Source organism: Hyalella azteca, unplaced genomic scaffold (genome assembly GCF_000764305.2).
Source record: "Hyalella azteca isolate HAZT.00-mixed unplaced genomic scaffold, Hazt_2.0.2 contig7647, whole genome shotgun sequence".
NCBI lineage: Eukaryota > Metazoa > Arthropoda > Malacostraca > Amphipoda > Hyalellidae > Hyalella > Hyalella azteca.
This window is the reverse complement of record NW_025937767.1, coordinates 221,408-243,417: the sequence shown is the minus strand read 5'-3', so window position 1 is coordinate 243,417 and position 22,010 is coordinate 221,408. Positions and strand designations below refer to the sequence as shown.

The 22,010-nt window shown below is 38.1% G+C and overlaps 1 protein-coding gene across 1 annotated transcript in view; it reads left to right on the top strand.

The window, feature by feature from the left end:
• Window positions 1–20,357, top strand: part of LOC108667112 (protein unzipped) — a 48,417-nt gene extending 28,060 nt beyond the window's left edge. Inside the window, exon 2 of the mRNA XM_018154097.2 lies at window positions 17,592–20,357. Within this exon, the coding sequence (XP_018009586.1) occupies window positions 17,592–18,849 (1,258 nt within the window). The 3' untranslated portion in view covers window positions 18,850–20,357. The remainder of the gene's footprint in view (window positions 1–17,591) is intronic.
• The last annotated feature ends 1,653 nt before the right edge of the window (window positions 20,358–22,010 follow it).

The window sequence follows — 22,010 nt, the reverse complement described above, 5'->3', positions numbered from 1 at the left end:
CGCATAAAACTGAAGACTTCAAAGTCGCAGCAAGACTTTCAAGATCAAAACAAACGAAACTTGCGCGTCCATCTCCAAGAAAACGAGGAACGCAAACTAATGAATGAAAGGACCTCGAAATTTAACGACCTTGATCGTCTTTTGCTGCCTCTGAAGACCATATTTGTCAGCAATTACGGTGTTTTCAGTTGGATGAATGATCGTAAGGCGAATGGGGTCCTTGCTCTTCAATATAAAGGCCTCAATATACTTGCAGCCAAGAAATAAAATTAAAGGAATGCGTAAGTAATATATTTTAGGCCCCTCATTATGGGATCGTTTTTCTTTGATGTTGGTTTATAAAATATATACTAACATTTTTTCTCGGATTATTCGTAGCTGTTATATTCCCCACACAGAAATACTGACAGCTGTCACTTCCTAGAGCTTTCCACATGCCTTGTTCATGTACTATGAATTCTAAACAACTTCAAAGCTAACAAAATTTGCTTTGTTTAGAACTTCTCCGAAACCGGCCAAAGAAATTTCAAAAACTCTATTCACAAGTTCACAAAGAATTTCAATGGAGAATTGTGTCCAAAAGTAAACTTGAATGAAAATAATTTTTTTATCTTTACTAGCCTTTCACTACGCAATACTGCGCAACGAAAACTCAGTATACCGATTATTTGAATGAAATATCAATGCGTGCACCATTTCCGTGGTGAATAAATGCGAAAAGATGACATGAAGTAATTGATAGATCTGATACGCGCCCTCGTCATGCACGGATGCGTAACGTGCTTTTTTTACTGTTAGTGAAAAATCAACTTGTCGAATTGAGTCACAAATGCGGGACTAATTTATGAAAAAGAGTTGTTTATGAAAAGAAAAAATTACGAAAAATAGTTATGAAAAAGAGTTAAGTTTGACTCGCATCCAACACAGCACGGCATTATGCAGCAGTCGCTTGGCTGCTCCGCTGCTGCAAAAAAAAAGAAAAAAAACTATTTATTCGATCTGGTGCATTTTGCGAATGTTGCTGCGACCAATAAGGAATATTTTACAAACTTGTCTCACAATTTTACGAGTTGAAAGTTATGTGAATAGATTATTAAAGATTAAAATTAGCACCATTATTGGCAATGTGCTTCGCAGGATTGAAGTGTTGTATCAATTTTGTTTTCTACAATTTTTGACTGAATGCCATCTAACGAAAATTCGATTTTTTCTTGTTAAAATACATGTAAAATAACTTTGAAAAAAGTTTCGACTGGTAGATTATCAACACGAACGTTATCAATACGATTTTTATAGTTCTTTAGAGCATTCTGTCCTAATTTTCTGCAATTAAGATTTTATATTTAATATTGATTAAATATTTGTTATTACGGACGAAATTTTCGTTGCCTGAATTAATTTCAAGCTGAAGAGGGTTTATGGATCGATATCTAATTACGTATTAAAACGAGGCTGATTTTATGCATGAGTTTGTTAAGGGCGAGCTAACCTCAGTTATGGGCGAACGCACGCAAAAGCCGATATCGTTTGGCAGTGTTTCATGTTTCAGTTATGCCTATTTCATTTTGTTTGGCAATGTTTCATGTTTCGGTTAGGCCTGTTTCATTTTGTTTGGCAATGTTTCATGTTTCGGTTATGCCTGCTTCATTTTGTTTGGCATGCCTGTTTCATTTTGTTTGGCAATGTTTCATGTTTCGGTTAGGCCTGTTTCATTTTGTTTGGCAGTGTTTCATGCCTGTTTCATTTTGTTTGGCAATGTTTCATGTTTCTGTTATGCCTGTTTCATTTTGTTCGGCAGTGTTCCATGTTTCAGTTATGCCTGCTTCATTTTTTTGACAATGTTTCATGTTTCGCTTAGGCCTGTTTCATTTTGTTTGGCAGTGTTTCATGCTTCGGTTATGCCTGTTTCATTTTGTTTGGCAGTGTTTCATGCTTCGGTTATGCCTGTTTCATTTTGTTTGGCAATGTTTCATGTTTCTGTTATGCCTGTTTCATTTTGTTCGGCAGTGTTCCATGTTTCAGTTATGCCTGTTTCATTTTTTTGACAATGTTTCATGTTTCGGTTATGCCTGTTTCATTGATATTTTCAAATGTTGCGGGCTGGTTAGTCTTCGCTCATCGAATATTTTTGTATCCAACCAAATGAAGATGACCCCTCAAATTTGTCACTTATTGACGCAACTAAGCGGTCAGCTGTGAAAAATTACATTGAACCTGAAAATTGTATCAGTAAAATTTTACGGAAATATAATAATTAAAATCTGTGTAGTCCACGCATAAATTTGGAGTCCAATCCGAAAATTGTTTACAGGGGTTCAACATAAATTGATAGTCACAAGACAATTATATTCTCTTCTTCGGCCTCTGTAAAATAAATATGGGTTGGGCTAGACCAATTTTTTGTGTAGGTTTTTCGGCTCAGGAGTGCGAGGTGAATTTGTGATGCAAGTCGCGCATAAAATTCCGCAAACAAGACCGTGATTGCAGAGGGAGAGTGTTGACCGAGACTGCTGACGTGCACGCAAATTATGGAGTGCTTTTGGAGGGGCGACTCGTGTAGTTGCGAGGGGAGTGCCTCTGCCACACAGCATAATAAAACTCGGATTAAAAGTGGACGAAAACAGCATTGCCATATTATGATATTAAAATGAGCCTACACGCGGTGACTTAGGCTTTATTAATAATAGGGTAATATCTTTAATATATCTTAATATAATATATTTTCATTATTATTTAATATTATCTAGGAATAAATTCACAAAATTAATTTTAAATGGTCGATAACTATGGAATAATCATCCTCGTAAAATATGTCAGCAAATTTTCGTCACCAATCAAGATAACGAACCGTGGGATAAACAATGTGCCAAAGTTTGCGGTTTATCACGCACAAAAAGTGAAATCGTGCTCATAAATCGAGGATAGTAGATGCACCTCTTCACAGAGAGAGTTGCTGGCCCGAACAAAAATGTAGATTAGTATCTTAAACAATAACAAATTTTAATAATATAGAAATATTTTGGACATACTATAGTTTATCACGAGTCTTAGCCCTGTAACTTTACCTCTTCCAGTAATATACTTGGGCTGCAAATATCGAGTAGAAGGACGTGATAGTTGATATTATATACCAGTATTTGTTATATACCAGTATTTGTTGATCATAATCTTTACCTGATTATGGTCAAAACATATCGTCGATAAAGACTCGTTGGACTTTTTAGCACCTATTTTGTTCTATGGAATTAATGAAAATAAACGTCAGGTCCATTATGCTTACAGAAACATTGCCTTAAAGTGATGAAAAAGGCTTTCATGTTTCTCTTTATGTGTTCTCGTTAAATGCAGTGAATGGTTGTGCTACTGAATGCAGTGAATGGTTGTGCTACTGAATGCAGTGAACGGATGCGCTACTGAATGCAGTGAATGGTTGTGCTACTGAATGCTGTGAAAGGTTGCAGCTTTTGTCATTATTTAGCGACAATCAATAATTGAACGATAATGACATGAATGCTTTATTTTGGGGGTTACTTATAATACCCAATTTTGGCCTTGCTCATGGAACGTGATCACAGACACTGCATAAACCATGGAGACATTACGAGGATGATTCGAAGAGTCAGTTCTGTGATATTTATTAGCTCACCCTATTAATATTATTAATATTATTATTATTAACTCACTGACTGATGTAATGTCATCAGCTTAAGCATGTGGCAGGATAGAATTTCGTCTTCATCTTAACCTTGTAGTAGTCAACTCATTCATAAATCCAAAATTTACTGCGTCAAAGTAATCAGTAAAACCTAATGTAGGTGCCTGAATATATCCACTTACTTCAATGACAGAAACTTACATAAGGTCATTAACATATATTCCACAAAGTTCTAGGATCATGACATTAAAGCTGTTATTTTACACCTGCACAAAAGTATTTTCAAATCAGTCGCCGAAGATTATTCTGTGAGCGTCATACATCCACGTCATGTACAGGCTGTGTTGGCGACGTAATGAATGCATTAGCTTCCTTCACAACTGACACAAACTTAATGGAAGTCTCACGTCCGTCTGCCCCTGGGGCTCTGGCAAAAATGAGATCCTAAATTTGCAATCCCGACAGATGTCGCAATGGCATAAATTTCTTTTTGGAAGAAAATACATGCATTTTGGAAAAAACTTTCACCTGTTTCATGAGGAATAAAGATTATAATAAATGGGATTTTTGGCTTCTTCAGGATGCTCTTGGGTTTAAGAACATCTTTCGATAAGCGATTTGATCGAGAAAAATGTAGTTCAGACCTAAGGTTGAAATGTGTACTGTGAATGAATTCTTACTAATAACACAATTCTTGATCGATGTAGGGCGGTTGAGTTTTACTAAAAATGTCATACAGAAGTTTATTAAAATTGCAAAATGCCAAAGCCATTGTGAACTTAACCCATTATATAGTGACCTGCGAGTGCAAAATACTATATTGTATCCATACCACATTGTTTACTTGTATTCATTCATGTAAAAAGCTGACAAGTGAGAAATAACTTCAATTAGGCTTAGCGCAACCTGAAATTAAAGCCAATATATTTGTGCGATTGTACGAATGAGCTTCATGTACAAATATCGCCCGGAAAATCAGCAGAATTTCCCGTTCGTGCTTCCAAATTCGCATTTTATTCTCCAATTATTACTTTTAATTTTCGGTTCATGAATAAAGTTCTCATAGAATGATATATTAATCTTTCGTTATAATAGGCGTAATAATTCAATTAATAGGCGATTAATAAATTAGAAGGTTTAAGAGAGGACAATCGGAGTTCATATGTTTGTCCAAAATTGGCGTAATTGATCGAGCTCTGATTGACGGAGTAATTTAACATCTGATTTAACCGAAGTTGTGTGCCGCCACAATTGATGGCACGTCTCGGTGACGGGACTGCATCTAGAGACTGTCAATCATATAAAAGATAGTTCTTTTCTGTCTCTGGCGACTGTCAACCTTGTAAGGGAATGTTCTGTTATGTCCCAGGCAACTGACAATCGTGTTGGGCACTGTTCTGTTTAGTGCCTGGCGACTGTGAAGCTTGTAAGGAACTGTTTTGTTCTGACGTTGGCGACTGTCAATCTTTTATAAGGAGCTAATCTATCCTGTGCCTGGCAACTGTCAACATTATGTTAAGAGCTGTTCTGTACTGTCCCTAGTGACTGTCAATCTTGTAAGGAACTGTTCTGTACTGTCCCTGGCAACTGTCAATCATGAGATTAGTTGTACAGTTCCTGAGGTAACAGCACCCAATGCATGTAGACAGAAGGAGGACCTCTTACCGCGGCGATCGCATTTCTTTGTTGGGGAGTTTTGCTCAGCGGCTTCGTGAGATCAAACAGAAGGTAAAAAACGATATAATGTTTTTTTTTACTTTATCCCGAATATACAGTTCTTTTTAAGATTTAAACTTTCACTCTTATGAAGATCCACAACGTGGATTTTCGTTTGAGTTTCATTAGTTTCGTTCGTTTCGTCTGAACGTCAATCTTACCTTGTATTTGCCACTCGCAACATCTGTAATTTAAATCCTATCAAAGCTCTTAATTCAACAAATTGCTTTATTCCTGAACATAATAACACATAAATTTTGTGTTTTGCCTGTCTATACTCTCACGAAACGCTGCATTACACCTGTTCATGTCCATGTGAATCTGTTTATGCAGCCAAAATCTCGACTTTACATTCTTTCTTCTATTTCACTTAAGAAAACATTTCCCTATCTCAATTAATTTTCCTCTCTCATTATTTTTTCCTGTTTTCCACGCACACACGCAAGGCTGGTTTCCAATATGCAACATTCTTTTTCTCTTACGCATTCTAAAAAAACTCCCCTCAGTTCCGGAACTTTCTGTTCCCTCTTCATTTAATTACTTCTCTCTCTTAGAGAGAGAATTTGATTTACTTAGATACCTGATTTACTCAGATTGCTTACTAGATTACTTACTTGATTTCTTACTAGATTTACTTAGATTCTCTCTCTTAATCTCTATCACGCTTCAATTTTCTCCACACTCATTCCCTCTTCTATTATCTTTTCGACATTCACATTTCCCACCTGACTCTCTCTTCTTCTCATGTTAACTGTATTCCCTTCTTCGCTGAAGCATCGCTCCTCATTTCTGTCTCCCTCTATTTCCCTTCACTCCCCACTCGCACCTTCAAGCCCCACTCTGGCCCTCCTCACGCCCCACTCTGGCCCTCCTCACGCCCCACTCTGGCCCTCCTCACGCCCCACTCTGGCCCTCCTCACGCCCCACTATTGCCCTCCTCACGCCCCACTCTGGCCCTTCAATGCGCTGCGGAATACCAATCGTGTTCGGTGCTCGTCACTCCTATAGTGACGCACTGCGCACGATAGGCCTACTACAAATCTTAAAGGCAGCCTTTTATATTTTCGTCCTTAAGAAGCGAGGTTTTTCTCGCTAGTAAGAAAATACGTATGGAATCGTGACAAAAAAAATTCGTATGAAAATATTAAGTATCCTTGCAGGTTACTGAGAAACATTGTTATTTTCTGAATAATTATTATTTATTTGAATAATGAAATTTTCAGTTCGTTAGTGAGCGATAAAAAAAAGTATATGCGACAGGAGTTTGCGCAAACTTTTTAGTATTTTCCGGCAAATGCAAAGTATTCGTCATTTAAGTAAGTTTTGAAACATAGGCAAAACATCAAAGTTCAGAGGGACCATCAATTGATCTTGTAACGTGTGTGCAGAAACCCAAAACTGAGCTGCGTAACCCAGCCCAAGCCCAACATGGCCGCGCCCACTCAGGCCCAGGCTGTTAGCTCCGTAGTTCCATTATTGCTGCCTAGGAGGAAAAAATTAGTTTACAACGCGGCATTACAGCGCATCTAATGGCCGGTAAATTGCTACGTGCTGCACTTGGCCTTAACAATGGATGATAAAAACTTAATTTTTATTCATGTATGAATGATATGACTTCTGCAACTTCTCTTCTTCTTCTATAACTTCTGGAACTTATAAGTTCTCTATCTATACCTTCGCTGTTATGATGAAATAATTTATCACAAGGATTTACCCCATCAAGGGAACATTTTAATATATTTTAGCCATAACCATAGCTTTGTTATGAATATAACTATGGGCATAGTGAACGCAACGTGAATCTATTCAATGGAATTTCATTATTTTGACCCGTTAGCAAATTACATAATTCAGTATATACATTTTTAGGCGCGCTTAAACTTTTGCAATGATAATATCACAAAAAAATTCGATGTGGGGAATGATGAACTTTTTAACTTTAAAACTTTTAAACTATTTTATGGACGTTCTTTTTTAAACCTCATTCGTAATTTTTTATACTTAACTTCATACAGTTTAGTATGATTTGGTTGAACATATTTTTCTGGGATCACGAAAAACTCTCCGACTTTGCATTATTATAAAAGATTACAGAATCAAATTTCTGCTAAATCTTGCTCTTAAGAATTCGTTCTTCATTAAATCATTGTAAGCCTTTATAGGTCAAATAATATTATATGTTTTACATATATTAATTTTTCAATATATTTATTTTTTACTTTCTCTTTCATAAGCGGCTGTTTGCGTTGTGGTACGCAACCCCCATGTTATAAATCGCGTTACCTGGAAGTACCTAATGAACCTGCCTTTAGGTGTACAGGTTGAGGACGTCGAGCCACTAAGTTAGGCCAGACAATCTTGTTAGGAAGTACGTTGCAAGTTAGAGGCAGGGGTGCACCTAATAATTCAATTACTTCCAATGACTCGAACAAATAAGAGTCGCTTCTTTTAGGTCCGGGCGCGACCAAAGAATCTCGAGGAGTCATTTCTTCCCGTCAATCAAAGAGTGGTTCATTTTCTGAGCAAATAATGAGCGTTCACTAATTTGCTCAACTGAGTATGATTTTCGATACGATCCGTGTTCGTTGTTTAGCTCCACTCATAAAAGTTTTATTTTACGTCCAAAATTGCGTGATGAACGCCTTGTGAAGCTCCGGAAATTACGTCGTTGGCGCCCTACGACCACTAACGGACAGAACGGGCCGGATAGAACTGAGCGTGATCGAGGCTCCCAATGATTTTATTTCCGTATCGTTTCGTCGAATGATCGAGTTAGGAGCTGCAAAAGTTTTGACGGGCGCGAGATTACCAGCACCGTGAAGCTCGTTACGATGAAGCGCTTCCCTTCACGAGAGGAGGATAGTATCACTGCGCTGTTCCGGGGGAGATATGGAGGATAGCAGCACTGCGCTGCCCCGGGGGAGATATGGAGAATAGCAGCACTGCGCTGCCCCGGGGGAGATATGGAGGATAGCAGCACTGCGCTGCCCCGGGGGAGATATGGAGGATAGCAGCACTGCGCTGCCCCGGGGGAGATATGGAGGACAGCAGCACTGCGCAGCCCCGGGGGAGACATGGAGGATAGCAGCACTGCGCAGCCCCGGGGGAGATATGGAGGATAGCAGCACTGCGCTGCCCAGCTAGAGTAAGGGTGCAGTAGAACACTACCACAAGATTGATGGCATAAGTCGATAAAGAAATATTTATATTGCTAGTGAATACTGCTCTCACATTGAGTTTCATTTCAAAAGTTTTTTCTGATGTTTAAACTCTTCGTAAAACATCATGGAGGTCGGTCACATTAAATTGAAAGCCTCTATTTAAAACAGCTTTCAAAGTAAAAGTCGCAGTTTGATAATTTGTGCTGTGTCAATATACATCCACGTATTATCATGTCGAAATGGAAAAATGTGCAACAAAATTCCTTTTCCTCTAATAACAATATCCACTCAAAATTTACTCAACACGAGTGTATCTGAACGTTTCCAACTAGATGGATCGTAAAATAAATCACCTCGACTAAATCGGAAGGCTTGCGTTCACTATTTCAATGCATTAGATCTTCCACTCCCGAAGGCGTTTCCAATATCCGCCGAGTCTTTCACGGGCGCTGAACTCGAGTAGCAGCTCTACTTATTTTTTTAGACAGATTGTTCGGGCGTCTACAGTCCCAAGAGGTGAGATTCTTGAAGAAGATTCCACGCCATTATTTTTATTTCACTTCAGCGAGAAAATATTTTGATCGGTTCAGAGTGGGTGGGATGGACTTTGACTTTAAGTTTTGAGTTGCATCAGACCAAATAGCGTCTCAAGCTTTCCGGGTAGGAACGATTTTGCGCTGGAAAAAATTATTTTAACGAAATATCCTAGACGCGTTGGCGATGGAAATTACTTGTCAAGCTTGACTTTGATTCGCGGGTTAAAACTAAAAAAAGGTACGATTGTTGGGTTACAATTAATTCTCGTTGTAAGTAAGTCGAATTTCCCGAAACTTTTAAAGATTCCAAATTTGTTCTGTAAAGAAATTCGACGAAGAAGTGACACTACTGGGCGAAGAAGTGACACTCCTAAAAAATTCCACTCATTAAAGTAATGATCAGATTCCCCACAGTCATGAATCGTATATATACTTGTTTTTAAACTTGACGTTATACTGAAAAAAATTAATATCATATCCTCCATGCTAATATAAATGCTAAACGCGGGGGCTTTTCCGGCCATCGACCGTGCTGATCGGCAGAGAAGTTCCAAATGAGCACGTTTTCCACCGTTTATAAGTTCAATGAATTTATTAAATTTGAATAATATCCATACTGCTATTTCGAAGGACAATTTTTATCCATACTACTATTTCGAATGACAAATTTTTATGTATTGAAGGACGAGGCACTTGAAATAATCGTGAATTACTCGTTTTATACCTAGCAAACTAATGCACTGAGAAGAAATTGTGTTTTTCAGATTATTTTAAACTATATTAGACACTTCTATCCAATTCTAATGGGAACAAGGAACAACAGAAGACTATGTAGCACTTGACAAAAGCAGAAGACGTGCTCTGTGACGTCCTGTGGTTCTCTGTACATTTCAGCGCTCGTGGACGATAACAAGATTTTGTGGCATTATATGCCCCTATGAGCAAGGGTCTGGTAACCCCACATAAGTGCCGGCCGTGACTTATAGAGTCATCGGCAGTGCTTGACGATGCGTGTTTTAATGGCCCATTTTACGGCATTGTCGTCACTTACGTTCCGGAGACTGGACGCCAGAAGCCTGAGGGAGCCTTCCCAAGCACGGGTCACAAAACCGATACGAGTTTTTTAATTGTTACGGCGATACTTTGCTCAGGATAGGGAGACTAAAGCAATCGCACGCGGCAGTTTTGGCTGCAGTGCCAGCTTGATGTTTCTGTGGTTTATTTGTAATTCTTTGTAATTCTTTATTGTTCCATCAAGCGACCACTTCTATGACCGTGTGGGCCGTAATGACGACTGCCTTCATTGTTTGGTTCGTTAGACGAGGGCAAAGTTCTTTCGATATGAGGAGCTTTTGAGACACTCTGAAAATTCACATTCGTCTTAAAAAGGATACGGATTTTTATATTCAATTCCCTGATCATTAGATTTATTTTATATATTAGTGAATGTAAATTAAAACTATATTAAATTAAGACATTAAGACTGAATTCCACACCATGCATCAGCCACTGAGTCATTCCGCTGTAATTTGCGTGGCCGGTCATCCCATGGTGAAAATCTACATTCAATTGATGTTGTAATGCATGTTGCTGTCCTTACGTCAAACAATATTATGAAACTATATCCATCAAACTTTCTAATCTTAGCACTATATGTATTGCCATTAGAATACAGAATTTTTATCTATTGTCCTAATACACTGATTTTTAGCGCATTTTCTCATTTATGAAAAAAAATGCACTATTGTGCTCGCCATTTCCGTTTGTCCGTCCGTCTGTCTGTCCGTCTGTCTGTCCGTCCGTGACTTCATGTCTTCATCGACGAGAAAATGAGCTCTCTGTCACTCACTGCAGTGAGTACTGAGTTATATTTTTTTAACTGCTTCATGATTTTCCGATCCGAGCTTTAATTATCCATACCTCATTAACACGACATTTCTTATTTCATCTGTATAACTTCGACTTCTTCCATTTCACGCCTTTATTCCCGTCTCCGGACTCGCCACTCTAAATGATGATTCAGAAGCGCGTCCATATAAAGGCCGGCGCCGGAAGTGCTGCCATCTAATCTCCGCTTCTGGTAGCGCAAAATTCACTGGCGAGTTTCGACTGGAACGTTGAACTGAGCGCACGTCTCTCCTATATTGCAAGTACTTCATAAAAATACACTGGCGACTCTCGACTAGAATGTTGCGCTGGAAGCGCATCTTTTCCATTATCCTGTAACTAATGAAAATTAACTGATGAGTTAGTTTCGTCTGGAACGTTACACTGAGTACACGTTTTCTCCCATTCCAGGTATTTCAAAGAAATAAAGCGACGAGTTTCATCTAGATTGTAGAACGTTACATTGACACGCGTCATTCCCATATTCAGGCAACTGGTCGATTTCGCGCTGTAAAATTTGCCGCTTTGCTTACTCTAACTTCACAACAGTTCACTTCAAGTCTGCTCGAGAGAAAATCCTCTCTCGCACATCTCACTAATGAAATTGCTTCGCAACTTCACAAACTTTGATATCGCTGCTGAACTCTTCTTTGGGCGCTGTTTTGCATTCTTTTTGTCTTGCTGCGCGCTTCTGGTGATTTTTGAAGCCAAATCAGATGAGGTTTGAGCCCTGTTGTAGCTTCTCTCTCTGATGCAAGCTCAATTTATCTCGGGGGGGAGTGAGTCATAGGATGGGTAAAAATAAAAGTATTTCAGCCCTCCTCATTCCAGACGAGTATTTCGAATTCCTTGGGTGCAAAAATCTTCTGGCAGAAACAATATTCTCTAAAAGGAGAACTTCATCGCAATTCCGCCACTGCAAAGTGAGATGCAAATGTGCGAGGATTTTCTTAAATGTGTTTTAGGTCCGTAGCTCTTGTAGCATCGATTTATTTTGCAATCAACGCCGGGGTTATTCGAAGATTTTTAGGTCTTAAAAGAGGGAGTGGAGAATTGCTTGAGATCAGCTCGCTCCGCAGATCAGATCCATCTTGATTGGATAGCAACTAAACTTTCAGAAAGTTATATCCATACTTTTGATTTATTAAAGATTATTAGAATTAATTGGGACAGCGCCGTTAGCATTACATCTAACTGGATTGAAATTAGAGTTAAATGGATTTATTGCCTTTACTTCATATATTTACTTTATTAGGGGATTAAATTGTGTGATTTTGAAGTCTTATTTCCTATTAAAGTCTATTTAAAGTTTTGAAGTCTCTTTTTCCGCTCTACCCATATTAACCTAGGGTAGAATAACTGCATTTTCATCCAAATGCAAATTTTCAACAAATTTAATATAATCACAGATTTATAGTTTAACGATTGCTATTATAATTAATATCATTCTTTAAAATTTATTCAATTCGTGGTACAAATGTAACGAATAAATTTCAAGTACAGATTTTTGTATACTAATGAACTATGCGTGCTGTGAAGTCGTGAAGTCGTTTGTTACAGACAAGGAGGAGCAGAAGGAAGACGCCATAAAAAGGCAAATGGTGAGCAGGAGACCTCAGTGCCACCATAAAGGTCCATCGTATAACACGTGGGCTTGGATTGCCCTCAGGGGCGAGCGAGGGTAGCCACGTGCGAGCGAGGGTTACGTCCTATCCATACTCATTGATTGGATGGAAAACAAAGATTATGCTATGGGATACCATATTATATCGTTGAATAACTTAAAATAATGATATGTGCGTTCTAGAACTTGACTCGAATAAATTTAGTGTATGAATTATGAATTAGGTGCAAAAAGTTACCCCGGTTCCCAATAGGGACGAATTATTATTTTTAAGCTGCAAACGATTTTTCTTAAACTATTCCCAGCGAACGCGAAATTTATTGTTCTTATATTAATTTTATGGAAACCCTTATTAATAAACACGCACCAAATTTCGCTGCCTGGGTCCCCGGGTAATTATTCGGAAAAGTCGGTCTATTGAACAGATCATGGGGATAGACAAGAATTTAAATTTGCTTTTTTGTGTTCGAAAGTCGGCACTGGAAATTTAGGCCGATGTCTGAGATGTATTGAAGCCGTTCTGTAGCCATGAACGAATGAGACGTTCATAGAAATTATTTATGTATGCTTTAGAAATTTAGACTCAAAGTTTCGCATGTTTTTAATTGGAGCTTAGTACAGCTTTTATTTACTCCCCAAACCGATGCACAACATCTTCATGCATTTAATAATTGCTAAAAAGTTAGTATCAACGCAAGTCGATTCCCTGTTATTCGCCTGCCACTCATTAAACTCTTGATATTTCATCTTGATAAGACGAAGTTAAATATCACGAGGCATTTGCAAAATATTTATATGCAAGAAAGTGATGTTCAACTTCGTTAAATTAATTCTCATGATAATAAAACGAAGGTTATCGCAAGGTGTCATATTCATAAAATGATACATTATTTATCAGTAAACTTTTCTTTCATAACTTGAACTCTGCCAGGTTCCATTATTCAGGTGGCTTAAATTCTGTCAAATGTTCAGAAAAATTTGCATCAAGTGCATTAATTCGCCAAGTAGAAAATTTAATAATTTTTAGGATTTACGAAGTTTTAAGAAAAATAACATATTATTTTTAAATTTTCCAGTGAATGTTCGAGGCTAAAGCAGTCTATAGGCGTATAAAGCCTGTTTTTTTCTCTAAGTCTTTTCAGACCTAATATTAGACTACATTCAGGGACTGCTAAAATGTCTGCTAGTTGCCGGCCGCTGATATTCAGCCCGTTCACATAATATAAGATCTAAAAATAACAGCTGACTTTTTGCTCTCGGTGTAAATCCGGCGATGCTCACTAGCGCTAAGTCTATAATTCATGCACATTAAAGCCTGCATCAAAGCTTAATTGGCAGGCCGACAAAAGTACATTAAAATTAAATCGAAATGCAGTTCTGGATTGAGGATTAAATCCATGCAAATTAAATTCTGAGAAGAAACCAGAAAGGCAAACAAAACAAAGTGAGCAATTTCTCTGCATTTAATCAATTACTTATCTTGTATTGTAATCTATTTACATATAATTAAAAACTAGAAAACTATCATTAATGACTTTCCCCGTTAATAAATGTATTTTTCATCCAGGTTTTTGAAGCACGTATCCGAACTGTTTTAATGTGATTCCACAAAATAATTTTTGGCGTTGACAGGATGACATACTCTGCTATTATAGGAAACGGAATTCAATTTCTTTGTCAATTTATCTCAAAGATAAGTTCCGAAAATTCGAACGCGGTTCTCTTTGTTTATGTAGAAATAACGTAACTTTTAGGAATAATTATTATCACATGTTCTGTGAATTATCGCAGACTTTTTATTTTATTTTTTGGCAATGGAACATTTTTTATTTCCACCATGGAAGGGGTTGGACAGTAAACGTAGAACATTGTAGATAAGACGGTTCAGGAAGGCTCTCGAATATATTTTATCTAACTATATCTATCTCGTCTCAAATCATGATAGCTTCCTAATCTTTGGCAATTAGCGTCCGTCTAATTTTAATAACATACAAGCTGAATAGCATTCTGGTGTATCTCATAGATACTGGTAGGAAAATGTACAACTTTTAGATCTTTTACTGTAATAGCTTATATGTTATTTATTGTGATCAATCTAATTTATTACGTATGTGTTGCAAGAAAAACGACGCAGCGTTGAGAAATCCGTTCTCATCCTCATCCACAAAGACAATTTCACAGCAGTATAGTCTAAAATTAAGTCGTATTAAGTAAAAATAATTTTATTTTAGTGGATGCTCACATTTCATTATTCATCTAATAGGAATATGACGATTGCTTACAAGCTAACGACTTGACCCACAACCGCAAACTGTATGGTAAAAATTTCCCCACGTTTTCAGCGAGGATTCTTTTGATATGCTCTTCCATGAACCCAGTTTTTTCTTCAATTTAGTCTGCTGAATATTTCCAGTCTAGAAATATTTTGCATTCTATAGTAGCAGTATAAAAATTTTCGACTAAATTCTTGACTGCAAGCAATGTGTGAAACTTTACTTTTTTCTCGTAACTAATTTGGTATAATTTTCAGTTCGGTTTATAGTGTTGCCGACTCAAAATTTCATCACGTAATTAAATTTGGTTAATTACTTATGAATGTTATGGTATTAACTACAAATGAATGTACATTAGCTAATATTTATGACTAAAGATGTTTGCTATGTACAAATAAAGCTGGACGCGTTGAACTGTTTGAACTACAATGAAGTATAACGTTTAATATTTTCTACACAGTTTTCAACCACACATTGATTAGTTTAACGAAAAACAAACAACACTAACATTTTCGTAAACGCTCTTTAATCAACGCGAATTTTTTTTAATCATGACACACCAATCACTGAAAGTAATTAGAGGATATCTATAAATGATTAAAAAGTGATAAAAAATTTTGTTATGCTAGATTTATAATGCTTTATCGATGCATACATAGCTAATTATTCGTCGACGTGTCTCGTAAAAACCCGGGTTTCTATTCCAGTGTTGTACATCTGATATGAATGTGAGTAGCTCGTTAAAGGCTTAATGAGGACACCTAATTAAAAAGGCGAGAATTCCCGGTGCTCGACCTTGTTCAAAATGCAAATTCGGCGACTTGCCTGCGCAATTGCCACTATGGAAACTTTGGATATTATGCCCCATTTAAAACCTCACTAAATTCTGTCCCATACCGCCTGTGAAGATCACACGCGTGTAATGAAGAGCTGCGTTTCATTAAACCTTGTTATCTAAATATCAAGTGTTCCATTTATCCAAATCTCCGTATTCATGAAACTCCCCACCAGTAAAATTGTAATCCTAGGCAGCAGCGACATGAAAGCTCATGGCCGTCGGCGTGAGTGTGAGGGAAAATTGGCATAATCATGAGTTTTAAAATGGACATGGAGAGCCCAGGGAACGAATAACTTCGTTGTTCGCCAGGGCATAAATCGCCGTTTTATTAGCGAGGCCAGTGAATATTTATGGCGATAGTAATTAAAGTGGACGTAGTTTCATTGCTGGTTTCATACCAACACAGGAAGGTGGATAAATGATTGTTGTGATCCTGAACATGAAGAAACAATAACAATAATCGTGGCAATGTTGCAACATTGCTCATGTCAGTGAGGCAATAATGATCACGTTAATGTTGTAACAATTCTCATGTCAACCTTGACCCAATGCTTATGTCAACCAGGAAACAATGCTCATGTCAACCATTGGACAATGATTATGTCATCTATGCAACAATGAACATGTCAACCAATGAACATGTCAACCATGCATCAATGAACATGTCAACCATGCAACAATTCTCATGCCAAACATGCAACATTGCTCATGGCAGTGATGTCCACATAAATTATTATTCACAATTTTCTCTTTTAAATTATTTGTCTTCTTCATTTTCAAAATTATAACGGAAAACGTCATCACACTACCTGGCTTCCAAGGTTCTAAATGCACTCTCTCCACTTGCTATACCCCACGCCGGTCCGTAGGCTGCGCATTTATTCATTTTTCGCAGCCATCAGACTCCGATCTTCATTTTGCCAACATCGCGATAAATTACTTAGCTGAGCCGCTGTTATTGATATTAGGCTGCAATATCTTCATTATTATTATTATCCGTCAGTTATTATAATGTGGCAGTTTAGCAAATGAGAGCGCCGAGTCTCAATGGTTCGCTCTGACGGCAAATTTTAGCAGTGAAACCTTGAGGTGGTGGAGGCTTGCAGCCACCCGAGGCGCTCATCTCAGTAGTCTACTTAAGCTTATTGCCAATCACAAAACCATGAGAACGATCTCGCTGAATATTTAGTAGGCCATTTAATAATCCAAGTAATGTGCAATTTAGTCGTAATATTGGTAGCGAGGTGAAATTCAGTCGAGATAATCGGATCATTGTGAAATTCAATCGTCATTGCAGTTGTGGTTTGAAAAGCCGTCGTAGTAATCGAGGCGTCGTAGTAACCGTAGAGATTCAGTCTCAATAATCGTGGGGTTAGTAAATTAATTCTTAATAGTCGTAGAGATGTGATATTCGGTTAGAATAACCGTAGTCATGTGATACTCAGTCGGAATAATCGTAGCGATGTAAAATCAGGCGCAATGATTGGAAGGATATTCAGTCGTTCAAATGGCAGCAAGTCATCCAGGAATTCAACAGACAGTTAAAAAAAATAATTGCGTTGCATAAGTCAATAAATATTTAAATTGCCAAATGATTTTGTTAAAATACTGCCACATTCATATATAACTTGACGCTTTTCATGAATTTTTTGTTGTCTCGCATGTATTTATACTCAACTATGTTTGCAAATTATAAGTAACTCATGATTGCATTTTGATTCGATTTAATGTACAATACATGCTCAACGCTCATATATATTTTTGCTTATACCATTGAGAACAAAAATAAATCTCAGTGGAAGTGTATAGAAACAAGGATCTAATATTAATCGCACTAATTTTATTTTCAGGAAATCATTGTAACATTTGCCCAAATTAAATTATTTCCTTCTCCTTAACAGACTGCTGGTGGTGACGTGTGTTGTGGTGAGCTGGGCAGCGGCAACAGAGCTGGCGCGGGTGCGGCAGAAGGGAGGAGTGCACGTGACGTCCTCTACCCTCAAGTGGGTCATGGGCATGGGACGACGACTGCCTCCACACTCTGTACCCGTGGTCGAGGAAGACCCCAGCACAGTCTGGTGCAGGGTGAAGCAGCACAGCACTTACACTGCAGGGGCTCTGCACAAAGGCGTGTGCACTGTGCCTTTCATCAACGCGGTTCATACTTTCGATCAAGACTTCGAGGTGCTGGTATCGCTGAATGGCTCATCTCGCGTGCTCCGGAAGCCCTGGGACAAGTACCAAGCACCGCCACCGAATGCCGTGGCCGCGGAGCACCACTGTCTGCTGGCCCTGTTCATGGCCGAGGATGGTACGGCCCACGCCGGATACCTGGAGCCTAGGGAACGGAGAGCTTACATAGTACGGGGAACTAAGGTCGTCAAAGAAGAATCCGCATCCATCTTGGTGGAAGATGAGCCTTTGCGATATGATCTCCGGGACATTAAACTTGATGGCCTCAGGACCGAGGTGAGCCCTGATGAAGTCGAGCTCACGTCCGTGACGTTGCTCAATCCAGGGTCCACGCATCAGAGGATAGTTGAACCCGCGACAGTAACAGTGAGGCATCTGGTTTACTGGGGCCGCGTGAAGGGTACTTTGGCTGGTCGCAACGCCCTCGTGATCTCTCCTGACGGCGAGCAGCGCCACCTGGTGTGGGGTGATCAGAATGAGCTGGACCGAGCGCACCAGCTCTTGCTGGAGGCTGACCTACCACCAGGAACAGGATCAAACGCCAGGGTGTTGGCCACAATCCGCAAAACCGAGGCACCCTACACCGGCAAACTTACATCCATTTACGCGGATGGCGGTCGATTAGCGCGAACGATCCAAGGCTTACACATGGACCAGAGACTCATCGAACTAAGAGCCGTCTACTCCCCGCCCTTCTACCTGCACAACAAAACCGAGCTCGACGTCCCAGGACTTTCTCGCATCCTCTACCAGTCCACAACAACGACCAGCACTACTACCACTACAACTTCAACTACAACCACTACAGAAACACCAAAAACGAAAACAGCAAGTTTTCCTGAGAAGCCTCAGAGCGATTCACTGAGTCTAGGAGTCGTCACTTTATTTTCAGGAACAGTTCCTGCTACAGCTCCCATGCAAGTCTATTTCTTGCTCTCCTCTGCGTTGCTCTTTTTCCTTCTTTAATAATGTTTGGAAATTCGTCACGGGCAGACATCCAGTGATCATGTACCTGTTTCTGAGATCAATACTGGGAAATCTGAAAATATTCATATCAATTTTGAGTAATTGTATTAAAAGACTAATAAACATATCAGACGATCTTATTGATAAGTTTCATAGCTTGAGTTGGATTGTGGGAACGCTTAGGTTTGGAATCAATAAAATTTGTTGAAATGTTTGACCAAAGTTCATCATGTACCAGGATTTAATCATTAAAATTATTTGCCTGCTTCCTCCAAAAAAATCTCCGATAATGCATAAAGGACCTGCATAAGTCAGACGCCTTTTCCAATTTGAAAATAACCATGAATGATGGCTCCATTTTATTCTTAATCTTATAAATGAGACATTATGCTTTCTAGCTATTCTGTATCATTAAAATGGTATCTTTAGACCTGAACCATATCACGAGGTTGTGTGTAAAGCTAGTCTTAGTGTCGAACGATAACTTTTCTACGCCTAGATCGTAATTTTCATCGGTGTACTTGGGCTTTATTATTAAATAACATACGGTCTAATTAAGTTTATAATTAAATATTAGGACTTACGCGTAAGATTAATGAATATTATCATCTGACAGGAAACATTCTAGAGAACGTTATTTATGTCTTCATGCTACTATATTTATTCAAGACTTACTAGATAACTCGACATTTTAAATCATCAATAATCGATCATCATCGATCACGTAATTCGCCCTCAAACTGTAGGTAGTAACCTAACATGATTAAAACATACTTCAAAAGCGATAATCACTTGTTAATCTATTAGCAAGAACTTTATTTCATTTGATTAGTAAAAAATTCAATATAATCCAACTATAACGTCTTTAAACAAATATCCTCTTGAAATAGCTCTTCAACATTCTAGTAAATCTAAACTGATTACCTTAAAGCTCCTCGTTAGTTGGATAAAATATACATGAATTAACTGCAGTTGATAACCTATCCTGAACCCGGTAAATGTCATTGTATTCTGAATTGTTTAATGTCATTATTAAAAACACATGATATTCAGAGGCAGATCTTATCTTTTAGATTACACGGTTATAGGGTTCGAATTGCGTGTTTTAATCACGCGATTTATTGCGTATTTCGTGTTCTACAGCAAAAATAAATGTGGAAAAGCGCCTGCTAGTTTCCCGTAGCCTACTCGGCAGAAACAGTGCGCGAATTCAACTTTTTCGTGGCGCTCGCAATGCCATCAAACGCATGCAAACGACCTTGTGAAGTTCCGCGAGGAAACCCGTCAAGTTTTTAAATGAAATGGAACGAGCTTTTACCGCCGACTGTACGGCACTGCAAGAACTTAAATACTGAGGTAGGGAATCATTTCAGTGTATTCGGTTACTGCTGGCAAACAGGGTGTGGATGATATGTTCTTGGAAATAATGATTCAAATTAATTTACTTGTGATGTGTTTCGAAGTTTCGAAGAATATTCAAGAAATATGTGATTTTATATTATACATATACGAAGAATTTTTTTTTTCGTAATAAAAAATTTTGTAATTTGTGCTATATTTTGTAGAATATTCAGAATGTTTATAACGACGAACATTTGAACAATTATTCATCCAACAACTCGTAAAATGAAAGAAGGTTATGTCCTTGACCTAATATGAGAAGTTTTTATTTATTTGAACAAGTATTACAATCCGTCATGACCAACAATCGAAGATTTAAAAGGGAAAAACGGCAAAAAATAATAAGATCGTGTAGAATAAGACGATACATTCATAAGATAATAAGTATTTATCTTCAACATTAAAATAATAGCAAGCACTAAAACTTACATCTGATGTAGAACTCCAAATATTTTTACCGCTGAACATTCGATTCGTATAAGTATTTTAAACAGAAAAAAATTAGGTGGACGAAATAGCTATAGGCTGACACAGAAACATAAATTCCCAACTTTCTTGAATAAATATAATATCTTAATGATCGATGACATTAATGTTGTCATGGTAACATGCAAAAACAGGCATTTACAAGGAAAACTTTCATCATTGCTTAATATTTCGGAACATATTATAGAGGCAACGCTTCATTTTTTCTCAAATCATATGACATTAAAACAATTGGAGCTTCATCAGTAATAGATATATTAGACAAGGAAGCATCAAAAATGACTCAAATTAGGCCTCAGAACTTTGCAGGTTTTACCATAAATTGTCAACATTAAAATCCGAAGAAAATTTCAGCAACTGTTCCTCATTTACAAGAGCAATCACTTGCATGATTCGGCTAAAGAGGATATGTGCTAAATAATAAGAAATTTACTTTTAAAATTTAGAATATTTATATAACCTGCAATCCTACAATTTCAACACACATACAAAAATTGTAATAAATTATTTATAGTCATCATTCAAATCTGAAAAATATTCTCAGAAAGATTTTAGTTCAGGAAATATAAATTATTCATTCAAATTCATGACGTCAACAGATCATCCATCAGTTCTTTAAGAGCGCATTAACTTCATTCATCTGCATCAATTTATAATGATAGCTTCACTACCTGAATAGAGACATATAATAAGTTGTTTATCACAGCCATAAAAGTTGGATAAACTATTGCGAAACTTACGTGTACGAATGTACATCTACAAACCACGTGTTCGTAATGGACAGCCCTTGAATCATTTGTTCATCATTGACATCAACCTGTTCCCTGTGTTCGTAATGGACATCACCTTTCCCCCTGTGTTCGCAACTAATGGAAATCCCTCGGTCCCGTGTTCGTTATGGACATTTCCCGGTCCCTAGTTCGTTACGGGCATTCACTGGTCCTGTGTTAGTTACGGACATTCCCTGGTCCTGCGTTCGTAATGGATATTCATTGGTCCCGAGTTCGTTACGGACATTCCCCGGTCCCGAGTTCGTTACGCACATCCCCTGGTCCCGAGTTTGTTACGGACATTCCCCGGTCCCGAGTTTGTAATGGACATTCCCCGGTCCCGAGTTCGTTACGGACATTCCCCGGTCCTGTGTTTGTAATAGACATTCCCCGGTCCCGAGTTCGTAATGGACCAGCCTGCGCTCCGGCAAGCAATTTCTAAGGCATATAAAGCGCCTTTATTCTCGGTAATTTTCTCCTTAAATTTATGTAGCACCTGCTTCG